Genomic DNA, 16027 nt, shown 5'->3' on the forward strand with positions numbered 1-16027 from the left:
CCCGGGCCCGGTCCCCGCCTCGGAGGGAGGCAGGCGCAGCCATCCGGGCTGCACGTCGGGGCTGGCCCCGGCGCGCTTGTGGTGGGAGAGCCAGACCTGAGAGGGGCTGGCCTCTGGCAGATGATTGACACCAAACTGGGTGAGGTTTCATGTTAAAAGGAAAAAAAAAAAAAAAGAAAAAGGAAAGAAAAGGGGCGAGAGCAGGGGAGGGGGTGACTGTGGGAAGGGGGAGAAGGAACTACTGTAAGAGTAAGAAAGTCCTGCCCAGCTGTTTGCGAAGTTTAAGATTTCCTGTTTCCCCTGCAGCGCCGAAGTGAAGTTTCAGTGAGTCACCCGCGGTCCCGAGCAGCGGAGCGGCGCAGCCCCGCTCCCCGCCAGCCCCGCCACCGCCGCCGCGGCCTCCCCGCCGCCCCCGCGCCCCGCCCGCGGCTCGCCGGCCGCGCCGATCCGGCTCCGCGATGACTCCCCGGCTGCCGAGGAGCCTGCGGCGGCTGCTGCTGCTCCTTTCCCTCTGGGCGCTCATGGGCAGCTCGCTCCCCGCTCTGCTCCGGGGTAAGTGCGCGCCGGCCCGCGGTGCCGCTTGACAGCTGCCGGGGCCGGAGCGGGGCGGGAGGGGACGGGGGCAGGCGGCGAGGGACAGGCGTCCGCCGCGGGAGGCGGGGGACACGGTTGTTAAGAAAGTTTTGAGGCTGGAAACATTTCGGGAGGGGGTGAGCGTGTTTGTTGATGGCTCTGCGGGAGAGTAAGCGGGGAAGAAAGGACTGGGAGTCTCGGGGTTTCGCGGCCAAAGCTGAGGTCCGTCCGTGGAGGGAATAGCGGGGAGAAAGGAGCGGATTTGGCAGGAAATCAGCCGGGTCTGCTCGGGCCGGAGGAGCCCGGAGAGGGCATGTGGGGGCTGCCTGCAGTGGCCGGGGGAAGGGCTGCAGGGCCTGGCCGCAGCTGATGCGGCGGCTCCCGCACCTGGTGCGGCCCCGTGTGCAGGGCCGGGCCGGGGCGCGGGCCGGGGGAGCCGCGGCGCCTTGGCAGCGCCCTCCGGGCCGGCCCCGCCGCTCGGCCGGGCACCGGGTATGTGTGTGTGTGCTGCACCGCCGCTCGGCCGGGCACCGGCTGTGTGTGTGTGTGTGCTGCACCGCCGCTCGGCCGGGCACCGGCTCTGTGTGCTGCACAGCCCCGGCCACACGGCCGGAGTGCCTCGGGTGCTCTCAGAGGAGGGCCTGTGCGCGGCCACAGAGCCCGCTGCTGCGCGGGTCTGCACTTGGTTACCAACACTTGGGTTTCGTGAGAGTTTCTGCTAAGAGCGGAGTCCAGCCGTGGCTGTGAGCAGTTGGACTGAAAAGCACTCATTTCTCCGGCACTGACTGTGCATGTTGTTTGGCTCACTTTAAAAGTGACACTTTACAATCCTTACCCTGTTTCTACCAAGACATCCTTAGATAGGTTTTTGGGGTCTGCAACTTGCAGTATTCTTCATATCATAATTTATTATATACTATGAGCCAAAGTTCTGCTGCAAAAACAAGATTCCTGCCCTGAGCAGCCTTCTGTCTCTGTCCTACCAGTAGTTACCCACATCTGTGAATTAACATCTGTAAAATCAAGGTTAGGCCCTAAATCACATTGCAGAACAAGTGGTGAACCTAAAAGGAGAACCAAGAGATTGCAGCAAACTGCATCTGAAACACTGGTGAAGAATTAAGAAGCTTTCTAAGATGTCTTGTAATGGCACATCTGGATTTAGTCTTCAGGTAAGGTGTGCACACCTGGGCTTCTACAAACTTTGCCCTGGGCCCTCTGATTCTCCTGTCTGGTCCATTCATGGTCAGCAGTTGATCTCAAGTTTTGGCAGAAACATAATAATATAAAGTAGATAACTCTTGAATAGCTACTGCCTCTAGCTATGTGCAGTTTTGACTAACTTCATGCTTCATTAACAGCCCTGTCAAAGTCAACAGGTTTTGCATACCTGCAAAGTTACTCATGAAAACTTAGGGCAGAAGAAAAGAACAGTGTAAGAATAAGAGACTATGGTGTCCCACAACTCAAAGTTATATTAAATTTGAGGTGTGTAGCTTCTTGTTAATATTACATATTTTCTCTATAATTTTTCATTATCATAAATCATAATCAACTAGTGATGGCCTTTATTTTGACCCCCAGCCTCAAACTTTTGCAGATTCCCATCACAAAATACTTTAAATGGAGAAGCTCAGCTTTTGTTAATCTTGTGTTATTTATTATTATACTTTGTTTTTTCCCACTCAGTCAGTTATAGACAGTCTCAAACTATGGGTCGATTTTTAAAGGCAGGCATGGTTCAAGAGTTTGTTCATCTTTCTTGTCATAGGTCCAGTGAGGAAAAAGAACATAAACTAGTTACAATTCCAGCATTTTTCATACGCATCTTCATCTACAGCCTACAATAACCAAAACTGAGTAGGCCTGTTGTCAGATAATCTATCCCATAGCTTCAAAAGCTGTTTTGATAACCACCATAGGATTCTATTGTGCCATAGAATTCTATTATGACAGAAGAGTTGATCAGAAAGCAACAGTTCTGTGGAGCAGAAAGTGTGAGGTTTGGATGTCGGTAGTTATTTGGCACCAGAATGAAAATTAGAGCTGCCAAATGCTTGGGGGAAAACAAAACAGAAAAAAGAAAACAAAAAGCTACTTATTTTGTAATATTTCATCACTATAGTGAGGCTGAAAAAAATAAAGGAGATATATCAGTCTCAGAAGAGCTCAGTTCCCAGGTATGCCTAGTAACTAACCAGATGGCTAGTTAACAAAGCACCAGCTAATATTTCATTTTAACATTCTTCACAGCAAAATGTTAGACAAGAATGACACATTCCCGTAAGGATTTTGGAAAAACCCACAAATTCATGAACAGGTTCAACAGGAATTTTCTCCTTTGAAAAAGATACTCTCATGTCCTGTACTACACAGAAGTAATTGACTTTTTTGCATAGAGTAAAGGAGCAAGGTGTAATTTTTTTTGAATGATTTTGAATGATTTATTGAGCATTTTATCAATTAATGGCAGTGCAACACAGCAGTTGCCCAAGTAAGAAATTGGTGTTAGTGTGTTCAAGTGAATATGAATTTGTAGTTTGTCTTTGGGTGATCATACCAGAAATTTGTTTCTTAGAATCATCCATGTAATAATTGTTCATCTCTGAACATCAGGAACTTAATATCTCTATTCAGCCAAACTCTATTTCCATTATTGTCTATTTTTTTGAAAGTCATATCAGAGTTAGTTAATTTTATAGTATGAAAATCAAATTTAGAGCTTCAGATGTTTGCAAAAGGGAAGTAGGAGAGCAAAATCTTGTAACGGGATGGAACATGTTTGTGACAGGATTGAGTCTAAAATGCATTCCTGCCCCCCATTAAAACTGGCATTTTTCCAGGTATTTCAGGAGGGAAGTAGGGATGTATCAGAGATGATATTGCATTTTCTTCTATTTATGGGGTATCCTTGAATTGTGAGACTTCTATACCTAAGACTTTGAAAAACACTTTTGTTTACTTGCTATTTTTAGTTCATTGGCATTAACAAGCTTCTCTAATAATCAGGTGGTGAATTCCATATCAGAATGGTTTCTATTAAAAAATTATGAGCCAGATCTTAAACTTCTGCAAATTAATATAGTTCCATTAGCATTAGTAGAGTTATACAGAGTTACAGCAGGTTTCCTGAAACAGTTTCAAAAGTAATTTCAAAAAAAAAGGGCAATGGAGTAATTCAGAGTTTTTCATATTCATAGTATTTTCTCACTCATATTTTATAAACACTTACTATTATATGACCTATATTTAGTCAAACAACATTGCTTCAAAATGAAATTCTCCTTTCTGGGATGAATTGTTACAGTTTGAAAGATGTAGCATCCTATAATGGGGCCTAATAAAAGTTGTCATTGTGACAAGGTTAACTCTGAACATGGGAGGAAATATGGTATCAGGCTCTTACCAGAAGGAAAATTCCTCGTGGTTTGGTTTGTGGGGGTTTTTGCAAGTTTTTTTTAAAGGCTTTTAGAAAGCATTTGCTCTTTTGAGGGGAAAAAAAAAGAGCCAAATATCACTGTAGCACCCGTTGTTGGAGTTTCCGATGCTTATATTTCCTCTGCAAGATATTTTTAAAGTGATACATTATTGGTTTTTTGGGTTTTTATTTTTTTGCATTTGTGGCACAGGAACTCTTTTCTCAGTAATGTATGTGTGTGCTACATGCACTTTGCTAACATTCACTGCCACTCCTCCGACCTCAGAAGAGCTGTGCCTTACTTCCAGTACTGCCAAAATGAGCAAAACCAACAGGTTGTGCCCAATCTGGTACTCTTGGATCTTGCATAACAGGGTGCATTTCTATCAGCTAGGTATGAAACATGCTCACTCGTGCTGTGACAGATCCTGATGAAAGTGATCGTGCAATCTCCACCCTGGCTGGCATGGCCACAGTCCAGCCCACAGTGAAAGGCAGAGCTTCCAGCCACCTCTGTGGTCCCAGGATTAGCAGGGGGAACAGCTGATTTGCTACAGCCCTGATCTGCCCATGGTTCCCACAGCCCTTCTGGCACCTGACAAGCAGAGGAATGAAAGGGTGCCCTGAGGCAGGTGGGAGACAGCAGCGTTATTTCCTTTGCCACAGAGGAGCCTGTTGACTCAGGGGAAATACCTAGGTAGGCACATCCCAGGAACATTAGATATTTTGTATGGCCAGAGCATTGCAAACTCAGTAAAATTGACTGAGGTATCAACCAGTCTCTAAAGATGTTGTAGAGTACAAGGGGTTCCCAGTGGAAGTAGTGGAGAGCCTGTCCTGATATGAAAAAGACAGTTGGCTGAATTCTAGTCTAAGAGAGTGAGTGCTGAGATTTGGGTTACTTAATTGATCTTTAGCCTTAAATTTTGTTGGTATTAGAGAGGTTTTTTGTTTTATGGGGGTTTTTTTCCCTTCCCATAGGATAATGGGAAGTGATTTTTAAACCCTTATAAAATGGTTTCAAGAATAAAATAAAAGGCGATGAAAAACTACTTGTGCTTTTCTATGAACTCTTGTTCTGGAAGGTCAAAATAGACTAAAATAAATCAGAAAGAGTATGTCTTGGCTTTGACAGCCAAAGTCCTTTGGAAGTTTAATTTCACTGGCAGGTGTTGTATTAAGAAACAGCAGAGAAGCTTCTTACTACAGGGGATAGATTGCTTTTACAGCAAGGAGTGGGAGTACACACTGAGACAGGGCAAATGCCACTGTAAGCAATGGGTTGGCACTAAAAATCTGCAGAATTGGGTTCTCAGTGACCCAGCTAAATCTTCAACAGTTGTTTTTCATATTATGTCTGTACTCTGGCATAGCAACAGAGCAGCAGCACTGGCACTTGTTGAGTACAACATTTTATATCCTACTGCCTGAAAGAACATGGTTTTAGTGGTGTACAGATGTTTAGGGTAAGATATGTAAAGAGAGCAAATTGCTTCAAACGCCATCCCCTGATGGAATCTCATCCAGAGGAGTAGTTAGAACCAACAAATCTCACCAGGAATTGCTTAATTCCATTTTTTCCTGGTGACAGCATGCTCATCATTTGTATGTGTCCATTAGCTTCTAGAGATTTTAGGAGAATTGAAATTGAAGCATATTTTAAAGATCCTGCCCAGCAGTTCGTATAGGCTAATGTCAGCTTGTTTGCATTGCTCCACAGCTTTAGCAACTGTTCTAGATTTTAAGAAATGATAACATTAGCAGTGTCAGGGGAAGTACTAGTTGCTGATTTGTCCATGTTCATGCGTATTTTTTTTTAATATGCTATTTCCTTGCTCTTTCTCTTGCTGTGAATGCCATTGTAGTTGTTACAGCTGGAACTACCTGTCCTTTTTTTCACATGGGTTTTAAAGCCTTTTCACCTCTGGGAAGATCGTCTCAGGAAGAAATAGTTTTCTCTTGCTCAAACAAGTGGTATTTAGCAAGAACTTCCTGCTGGCGTTCATCCCTGAGTTAATCTGGTTGAAATTACAGCTGGTTGAGAGTTTTTGACACTGTTTTTCATGGGAAAATGCTGATTTGTCAAAACTGAGACAATTTGTGGAAATGTACTAGTTTCCATTAAACTTTCATCAGGAAACATTTCCTTTTTTTTTTTTTTTTTTTTTTTTTTTGTTTCTTCCCTAGTCCACAGTGGAATTTCTGATATAGAAAGATAAAAAAATAATCATTAATCAATAATTAGACTAAACACTGGTCAGTGGAAGAAAGGTGGGATTAAGTGCATGGCCTGACTCACAAAATGCACATTTGAAACTGCAGCTCCCCCTATCCACTCTCCCCAGGATATTGGAGGGCTGTCACTCTCACTGGGCATGCATATATAGACATCCCCATATCTAACACCTCCAATTATTTTGGTTTCACTCTGTTGTGTGTATGAGAATGTATGAAATGTTGAAGCACTTTGTGTGGCAGGAAAAATATTCCCCTGACAGCGTTTTTCAGGTTGACCTGTAGCCTTGTGTTCATTTGCTCCTTGTTGGGTGGGAATGGAAGGGCTCTGAATGGCTTGAGTCCTCTAGTCTTTGTTTCATATCGTAATAACAAGCTGTATTCATAAATCTGTGTCATGCAAAGGAACCACAATTTTTATTATTAACAGTCCTGTTAGTCTGACTCTAGGATTCCAATTCTCTGCTCACCCAGAGCAGTGTTTTGGCAAAAATTGGACTGAAATGAATAGATTTCAGGAGCAGATAGAGGAGTCTGCCTCCTCACACTTAAAGCATGCTTCAGTTGACTACCCAGTAGTTACATCCCTGCAGTGACATCTGGGATTAACACTGTGCCTTTCCAATGGCAATTTGAAACCAGAGGTATTAGAAAGCTGTCTTCTATTCCTACTCTCTTCTGTTTGTACCCAAGCACTTCAGCCCACACCCTCAAATGAGCTGTTTCCCTGTTCTCTTAAGTAGATACCTGAGGTTTTAAGATAAAAAAGAAAGATTTATCAAGCAGCCAAAGCTATACGTTTAGCAAGTGATTTGCAAGTCACACTACATTCTTTATCGTGTGTTTATAGTTACCAGTAACACAAGTTTTGAAAGGTCAATTCTGCCCTCTCTGCAGCTGATCAGTTCTTCCAAAACATTGCATTGGTATTCCCATGGGCTTTGTTTAATGCAGCATTAAAGCCCAGTTAAAAAAACTGGTCTACGCAGGGGACATTAGAAAATGCAGATTTGTTCCCAAGGTCATGGTGGTTCTGTCAGGGCTTAGAGACTTTTTTCTGTGAATCTGAACAGTACACCCAGAGAGCAGCAGGAAGGTCTCACAGTTCTATTCCTCGGAGCAACATTTTCCAAGTAAAGACCCGAGCGTGGTTCTTACGTGCCTGGGGCACTTTAACAGGTCCCTTTAAAAACTAGCATTGTGCAAGTGGAGCGCGTGCAGCCAGGCTGTCAGCTGGCATAAATCAGCTTCCTCTGTTCAAGCCGAGGAACCTGCCCTGATTTATACCAGCTGGCAGAATCTGGCCACAGAATAAATAATAGGCAACTGTATGTTATGAGGCTGTAATTCCCTCGAGGGGGCTTTTGTGGTATCAGTCTTACAGGAGCCAGAGTGATCTGGTTCTCTTTCTTGGAGCTAGAGAGTAATTTGACTGCAGTTTTTTGAAGTCCTCAGAACATTAAGAATGGGAGATTTCAGAAGGAGAATGCTTCCAAATTTCTTGTAAGGTATCATTAAGGATTTTTGCCCAGGAGAAGTCATGGTAGGGGAATTTGGGAGGATGCAGATGAATTGATGTGGGATAGGCAGTCCCAAAAAGATAAATATATAAGAATGATGATTTCTCATCATGACCAGGACTTTCCTTTAAAAACACTTGTGTGCATTTCTTAAGATGTATGAAAACTGAAGCTCCCTCATCACTGATAAGCTTCTTGTGCTGGTGTAGTTAATAAGGAAGAAGAATGGAGAATGTGAAATGAGGACTAAAGAACAAATGCCTTCTCAGAATGTGGATGTGGTTTTTAATTTTGTTTAACATTTTACCCAGAAGGAACATAAGTGAGCTGGTACTCAATTTATTGACTTAGCAAGAAAAGGGGTTTCAGTTAGATTTATCAAGTGTTGACCTGTAATTCTACTGGATCTAAATATTTTAGATGTGAGATGCAGGTGAGCCATCTCCCTCCAGTTTTAATCCTGCTATGGATTCTGCAGCTCAGAATGGGATTAAGTTCATCATGCCTATACATCACCTGTTGGCATGGTTCGATGGTGCCTGGGGCTTTTTGGATGATAATGTGGCAATTTTGTAGATTTCATCTCACTAACTAATATAAGCACATCTTTAATGTTGCTGTACAAGGGGCCGAACTTTGAAGCAGACCACAGGTGATTAGTAATGGGTTATCTCTTCTGGTTATTTTCAGAGAAGAAAGCAGAAGCAGCTATCCAGGATTCTTGTGTGTCTTGAGATACTGATCTGGTCTGATCCTGAGCCTAATTAGCAGCTTAGATACTGCTGAAAACTTGTTACATAAAGCTGTAGTACATCTGTGGTTTGGATAGCGCCTCTTCGGCAGCAATTTAAGTCAGGTCTTAGTTCTCAAAGGAAGATTAAATTTCTTACCATTTTAGCTGCCCTCCTGATTTTAGCATTACCAGGCTGTCCTGAACAACTTCCATATGCTTTGGGAGCTCTGTGGCTGGAGCAAATGTGAAGTCATAGTTAGATCAGGACTCGGTGTACCTTAAAGTACTGCAGCCAGCAGTGTATGTGAATAACTTCTAGCCACTGAAGTCCATGCTTGGGGAAGTAGGATAGATGTAACTACATCTTTTTTCTTTCTCAGCTTTTTTCCTCCACCTGTCTAGTCTCTTAAAATATTCCTTCTTTATGCAGTTAGTATCCACTGTGCAAATTCAGGCTGCACTTGGGGTGCTCTGCTCTCAGCTCTGTAGCTATCTTAAGCTTTCCTTTAACGTGACTGGGTAGTGATTTCAGAGTGTTCCATTCTTCTTGAGAAACTTACAGAAAGGGTGCAGGAAGTAAGGAGTAAATCTTTGTGTTTCACTAACGGGAAACATTTAATGAGATTTTTAAAAATTTTGAACAATCTGCAGTCAGGAACCAATGGAGAAGAGCTGTCATTTGCAGGTGCTGGTTGATCTTTTATTCCCTTTGATCGGTCCTGCCCACCAGCATGCAGCAATTACCCTTCTCATTTGTCTCTGGCATACAAGGGGATCTGTGATTCTGCAGTGACTGTGCTGTGGCAGTAGGCCAGCTGCCCTGCTGTGTACCTTCTACCTCGCCACAGCTCCTATTACCAATTTTCACGGTTGCCTTGCCTCCTTTTCCTACAGTGGTTAGAGCTTTTGCCCTGAAAGTGGGAGACCCATGGTCATGTCACTCCTCAGCCTGAGAGTATCTAAACTCCATCAATGAAAGGCTCTAGGATGAAGGATCCTTGCTGGCTGAGACAGGGGAAGGCTTTAGAGGCAGCACTTTGCAGAAAAAGGGTTGACATGTGTGTGGGTGGTCCCCCAAAGCATGTCACAGGAGAAGAAAGCCTGTTCCCTGATGGATTCATTCATTATTCCAGCCCCTGCAGGGTGACTGATATTCTCTCCGGGGAGTTCACAGCACAACAAAGAGACACTCTACATACAGAATCTTTTTTCCTTTCTAAACTGAAAACAACCATTTCTCATCCTCATGAAAAGATCAGAGGGGACCATGTAATAGTCATGACTTCGTAAGCTTCTTTATTTAAGCCTTCACAAAGTAACTAGGTCAGCAATACATGCTTCTGGGCTATTGAATTTCCCTTCTTCCCCTCAGTCTATTCTTCCATTTCCTCACCCAGCTTTACCACAAGGGAATGCCTTAAGTCAAAAATCTGGGAAGCTGATCCTTTTATTACATTTGTAGTATTCTCATCTGGTAAGTACAGTGCCAGGCCATGAGGCTTTCAGAGCTATCATAACCAAAGTTTGCTTGTAAACAGGAACACCACACTGTCTGGTTGTAACTAAAGCCATATCTGCTTTCTCTTTGCTCTGGATAATAGATATAGGAAGATATTCAGCAGGAGGAGTAACTCTTCTGGAAAAGAAAATACAACCAAAATGTGTTTCCTTTTTTTGTTTTTCTTTCTCCATCAGCTTCTTGCTCACACATTCCTTACTTCTCACATTTTATACTTTTGCCTTAAGGTTTCTGGCTGGCTGGGGGCTTTGCTGTTCTCACTTTTTCCTGACACCACACTGGCATGATGAATATTTATTAGTGCAGGAGCAGCCTAGGAATTCTTATACATATATGTCCTCTGATTTTAATGTTTGTGAAGGAAAATAAAAATGTGATCCCAGCTAAATCACCAATATTCAGGAACTGGGGTTCAGAATGAAGAATCAGGCATATCCTGTTATTTAAAAAAATATGCACTTGACCCTAAACAATTTCAAAGTACCTGTATTAGACATGAAAGTTCATCCTGTACAGACTGAAAAGGATTAGAGGCTCCTTATTTCATATGGGAGAGGGAGACAAGATTTGTTGGTGACTTACATCTAAGAACAACTTTTGCATCTAAGCCTATGGTTAAAGCAGTGAACTAGGAAATGAGAAGCCTCTTAGTTTTTAGAGACTCAAACACAGATTTCCAGCTTCCCATGATCTCATCCATTGTATTTTCAAGGCCACCATTAAACTTCAGTACAGTCATTTATATTAGTATTTCCACATTTTCAACTTGTGTTGCTTAATATATGAGAAAAAGTAATGCAATGATGTGTTAATTACAGTTTCTATAGACAATTCTAGAAGTTGTGGGAAATGAACAGAGATTGTTTCAACACTTGCCTATTGTTATTGGGAAACTGAGGTTCAAAGAGAGTCATAACCTCTGTTCTTTCTCTACAGAAATTCTGGATTAAAGCCTTTAGAGCATCCAGAAATTCTCAACAGTCTCAAACACCCTGTCAAGTTCAATAATATATAAGCACTTTTTTCTTCCCCTATTTTTCTCTGGTTAAGAGGCTGTGTGCCAGGAGCTTGGTGAAGCACATGGAAGCTTTAGTGACTTTCTTCTGTTTGACAGCTGAGGGCCTAACTTTTCCCTCAGTTGTCCACATATATATTATTCATGGTTCAACCAATTTGCACATTCCCAAACCAGCCTTTTTTCTTCTGGTGGCTCATAGTGTGACTATCAGGCATGTACCTACTGGTGGTTTGAAGGCAGAAACTTACTGGCCTTCTCATGGGTGAAGGTGGGTAGCAGATGCTAGAAGCAAACCACTAATTATTTGAAGTGTCTTACTCTTGAAAGCTAATGACAAGGCACATTTACCACTATCATAACCACATGCCTAGAAATAGAAAGCGCTGACACCTGCTTTTCCAAGCTGTTGCTTGGCCTGAGTACTTAGACTGCCCATACAATCATCACTTTTCCCTTTAAAAAGTGGATTTTGATTTAAGTTTCCACTGTGCTTTTGGAAATGAGATGTAGTTTGCTTTTACCAGGACATCAATTTCTACTCTATTGTCCTTAGCCTGCACTGGGTAAGGAAGGAGGAGGTACTGTTTGTTTGGAATCATGCTGTCTCTTTTGCATTTTCAGGTGAGAGTTTAATGTTAATAATTTCCTGCTTTTTCAACATGATGGATTGTTGTGGTTTTGGATAAAGGAAGAGCTAAAGAATTAGGAATAGTACTCACAGCTGCTGTTCTCTGGCTGGATATGAGATATGGTTGGTTAGATTGGTCAGATATGCAGGCACTTTGCCATGCCTTGTTAAGTTACCATAAATAACATAAACACCACTAACTGGGATAATTTGCCTTAAGGCACAGTTAAGATTGTGCAGCCTAGCTGAATCTGCTCTGCCAGAATGCTTAGCTGTAGGTAGCAGAGCTCAAGTGGAAGTTTGCCACAGTTAGTTGGTGGAAAATAGGGTTTTAAGCTGTGCTAACTTGATGTTTTAGACTCCATGGGGGATGATATTTTGAAAGATGAAAAAGCATCCGTTCTGAAAAATGGAAGCTGTAGGTGAATGAAACCACCCCAGACACAAGGGCTGCATTTTTAGCAAACAGGATACTTTCATTATCAGAGTATGGCCAAGGCATGTGATAGACTTTCCAATGTGAATCTCTAAATTAAGACAGGGTTTGGCTTGTTAAACTCATAACCAGGTACGTTAGGGCTTTGCAAAATTAGCTGGGTGGAATGGCTTCACTTTCAGAAGGCCAGACTGGGAATACCATCCATAGAGTCATAGGGCTCTTGTAACCTTTTAATCTTTGATGCAGCAGGTTTCCACCACCAGGCTGGTATCACTTGCATCCCTCTCAGAGTTAAGACTAGCATCTCCAGGAGTAACAAAACAGTTAAACTGCTCTGCTAACTAATGTTGTACAGGGATATTTCAAATATGCATGAGTTATAAAATTTTACATCCAAGGAATTTAAAAAATGTCTCTATTGCTATGGAACACTTTCCTCTGGTATAGTCTAAGCTATTACTGTGTTGGGAAAGCTTGGAATAGTTTTGGCTTATGAGAGCACTTTTAAAAACAAACTGTGTTGTACATGAGTGCAGTGTTTGTGAGAAATGCCAAAGTGACAGGTTTAGAGAATGAGCTGCCCATGTCACTGAGCAGTTTTGCCAGAAACTGTAACAAAGCATGTAACTGGCTCGTGGTGTTTGAGGGATGCTGAGTGGCTCGGCTGCTAGACCATGTTATGCACAGCTTCCTCAAGGACAGTTGTTGAAATAGTATTTTCATGATGTAATTATTAATCCACTTGGCATTTGATTAAAAAGATCAAGGCATTTCATAGAAGCCCTTAGACATCCTGCAGACTCCTATTGATTTGTACAGTTGAATAAGTGCCCTCCAGATTAAGGATGATGATGACCAATACCCAGAAACACTTGATGGCTCTAAAATATTAAACATCAATGAGTATAAATTGACATAGCAACACTCAAAAATCACAGCATCTGGTGAAGATCTTATCCTATTAAATTTAACTCATATATGTGACAATAAACAACTTCTGTCCTGCAGTGGCAGGAACATTATGTAGTAGCAGAGGAACATAATGCCAGAAATGAACTGCACTGGTTAAAAATTTATCAAGTGTCATTATATCTTGCTTTTCACATTTCTTAGTTGTTAGGAAAAAAAATGATTGAAGTAACTGGATGAAATTTGATGTATTCAGATGAAAATTGAGAGGTAGTGGTAGGTTCTGAGCTGTTGCTTGGCATACTTGCTCTTGTGATTCTGTCTTACCTCTTCCAAGCTTTCACTTCAATAGAAGGAATTGTTTCATAGAGACTTAAATAAATCCTTTCTTTGCAATGTTTCTCTTAAACAAGCTTGCAAGTGTATATGCTGTCTTGGAGTCCTGGTGAAAGATTATGGTCTTAAGAATTACTGAAGAGATAGCTGGAGGACTGAAATAGTGGATTTAGAGTAAACAACTATTACATAAAGCAACTGGGAGGGGAAAACCCTGGAAATCCAACTTGATGTGTACATTTCAAATTTACAATTATATTCTACCTCATAATAAATGAAGTGTAAGGACCTGCAGTCCCTCACATATCTTCAGGCAGGTAGACTAAACATTTTAGATTGGCAAGTCCCTTCCTGCTGAGCAGCACCTAATGTGGGAATGTCTTCCCCTTACATTGTAATGCAAGCCCTGGTAGGGGCTGGGTGCTGCAAGCAGTGAGTAATGTGTTGTTGTATGGAATGAGGAGTGTTGTGTTCCTACATGCAGGTCCTTTAGCGTCCACAGTTAATTTCTTTTAATGTGGGTGGACCATGCACTCATATAGATTCAAGTGTCCTTAAAATACTCAGTTTTATGATATACTGAATGAATTCTCTTTGCATGTGATTTAGAAATAATGGCAAAGATAAGGACCTTTAAGTGAAAATTAAAGAGAGGTATTTATGGGTGAAAAACTTATTTATTTCAGAATGGGCAGGTTATAGTCATGGCCTTTATTTTCCTTTAAGGCCAGTAAAATTTCAACCTCAGATAGAAATGAAGGAGTCCTTATTTTGTGCCCTTATTTCAGCAGGGTCTTATTGCCAGCTAGTGATTCACAGTCTCAGAGGTAACGGGGAGAGTAATTTGCAAATGCATGAAAAGGAGCAGCTAACACCTGGGAGATATGTTAGCAAATTTACCTCTGGCAGACAAAGGAGATGCTGCTTTGTTGAGAGAGATAGTTCTTTACCAAGAAATCTGGTAACTCACTAAGAGTGTGCCACAGCAGTAGGGTCTTTGCAACAGAAGTCTGAAAAAGAAAGTTTTCCTAAGGTTGAATATCATTAGAAGTGTGTAGTTTTATGCATATGCCCTTTTCTCAATATTCAGTATATAATTCCCATTAATAGTTGTGGAAGTTAGATGCCTCTATCAAGATAGCATGTCCCCAGGGTATTGAATTCTATTATTCTGCTTCTTTGCATTAACTTGACAGAGACAAATATAACCATCCAAGCTACTGAATTTGAGAAGGATGTGTATTTTTCTTCAAATCTATTCAAAGTGATTCTACTCCTAGGGGATTACATTTGTGTCTAACTTTTCTCTGATTTACTATTTTAGCTGAGCTGATGGATTATGAAAGAGAGTAATTTCTTTTTAATACTGTTTTCCTGAATCTGTCATTCAAAACTTGCTGTGTGGGGACAGAATGGTTCATAAGCACCATTTTCCTGAAGGAAAATGGCTTCTCACAGTAAAAAGGAGCTCTGAACAGAGCTTCCGCATAAACATGTTTGCCCATCAGTAGCTGACAGAGGAGCCTCTGTGTGTGTGCTAAGGATGTGGACTTGTTAAATGAGTCTTCTTATTTGGAAACAGTTTTTCAAATAGACTAGCAATGATGGATTATATTCAGTTCTAGAGAAAGAAATTGCATAGAATTCTGTCTTATCATAATCGGTATATTTTATTGTAAACTAGTACCATAATAGTGTCCTCTAGGCATGGGCTGTGCCTTAACTTAAATTCCAGATCTCTCAAATATTTCTCAAGATCAGAGGTCTTCAAAAACCTAAATAAAATCAGGTCTTTCATGCTGCTTACATTAGTAAGTTGTCTTTTTATATTAAGCTTAAACCAAAATCCCCAGGTAACAATTTTAGAATTGTTACTACAATTTTTGCATGCATAACATCCTTGTTTTTGTTTTGTTTTCTTGTTTGTTCATTAATGGCTGGAGGAACAGATAGTGGCAGTGAATTCACTTAAAAAAATCCCACTAATATCCTCCTTTTATCTGGAAAAACAAATATTTATAAATCCCTCTGATTTATGTAGCTGTGTAACGTAACGATTTCAAGTTTGAAAGAACAGTTGTCTGGTTAATCCATTTAAATGCTTATTTTGATTGAGCAGCTGTGAGCCTTTGTGTGCACACAGCTTCTCCGCACACGTACTGGAGTGTTACAAAACACCACAGAAATTCTGGTTTGTTTCAGCAGCAACCAGTGCACACACAGAGTTTTCTGTTGTGCAGATAGAGATTCTTGCCATGCAGACCTCATCCTTGTGTAAGGTGGCCTCAGGAGCTGTGGCCGAAGCCAGTTTGCTCTGTCAGCTCCAATCCTGGCTGTCCAGCTTGCTGAGATCATGCCTGAAGAATGTGGGTTCTGGTTGGAGGCACAAAGCACCCCCTGACTCACAGCTGGCACAAAAGGTGCACTTGTGAATGCCAGTGCGGAGGCTCACTACGGAGCTGGGCATGGAAAAGAGTGAGAAACTTCTGTTCAAATATCTCTGCCTAGGTGACATTAGAACACTGCATGGCAGGCCTGCTATTTATGTGCTCCAAACCATGCCATTGGACATAAAATCCTTTTATGTCTTACTCATGCTGTTTCTGCCCCTTGTGCTTCATAATTCTGCAGTATTTCCTGCTTGTAAATGTGATGCTTAAACTGATATTTGAACAGATGCAACCCATTCCAATTACTGT

General features: G+C 41.8%; 1 protein-coding gene across 1 annotated transcript in view; it reads left to right on the forward strand.

The window, feature by feature from the left end:
• The first annotated feature begins 231 nt into the window (after positions 1-231).
• TGFBR2 (transforming growth factor beta receptor 2) overlaps positions 232-16027 on the forward strand; it is a 60799-nt gene continuing 45003 nt past the window's right edge. Inside the window, exon 1 of the mRNA XM_059469152.1 lies at positions 232-552. Coding sequence (XP_059325135.1) covers positions 459-552 — 94 coding nt within the window. The 5' untranslated portion in view covers positions 232-458. The remainder of the gene's footprint in view (positions 553-16027) is intronic.

The sequence above is a fragment of the Ammospiza nelsoni genome, chromosome 1, assembly GCF_027579445.1.
Source record: "Ammospiza nelsoni isolate bAmmNel1 chromosome 1, bAmmNel1.pri, whole genome shotgun sequence".
In the NCBI taxonomy this organism is placed as follows: Eukaryota; Metazoa; Chordata; class Aves; order Passeriformes; family Passerellidae; genus Ammospiza; species Ammospiza nelsoni.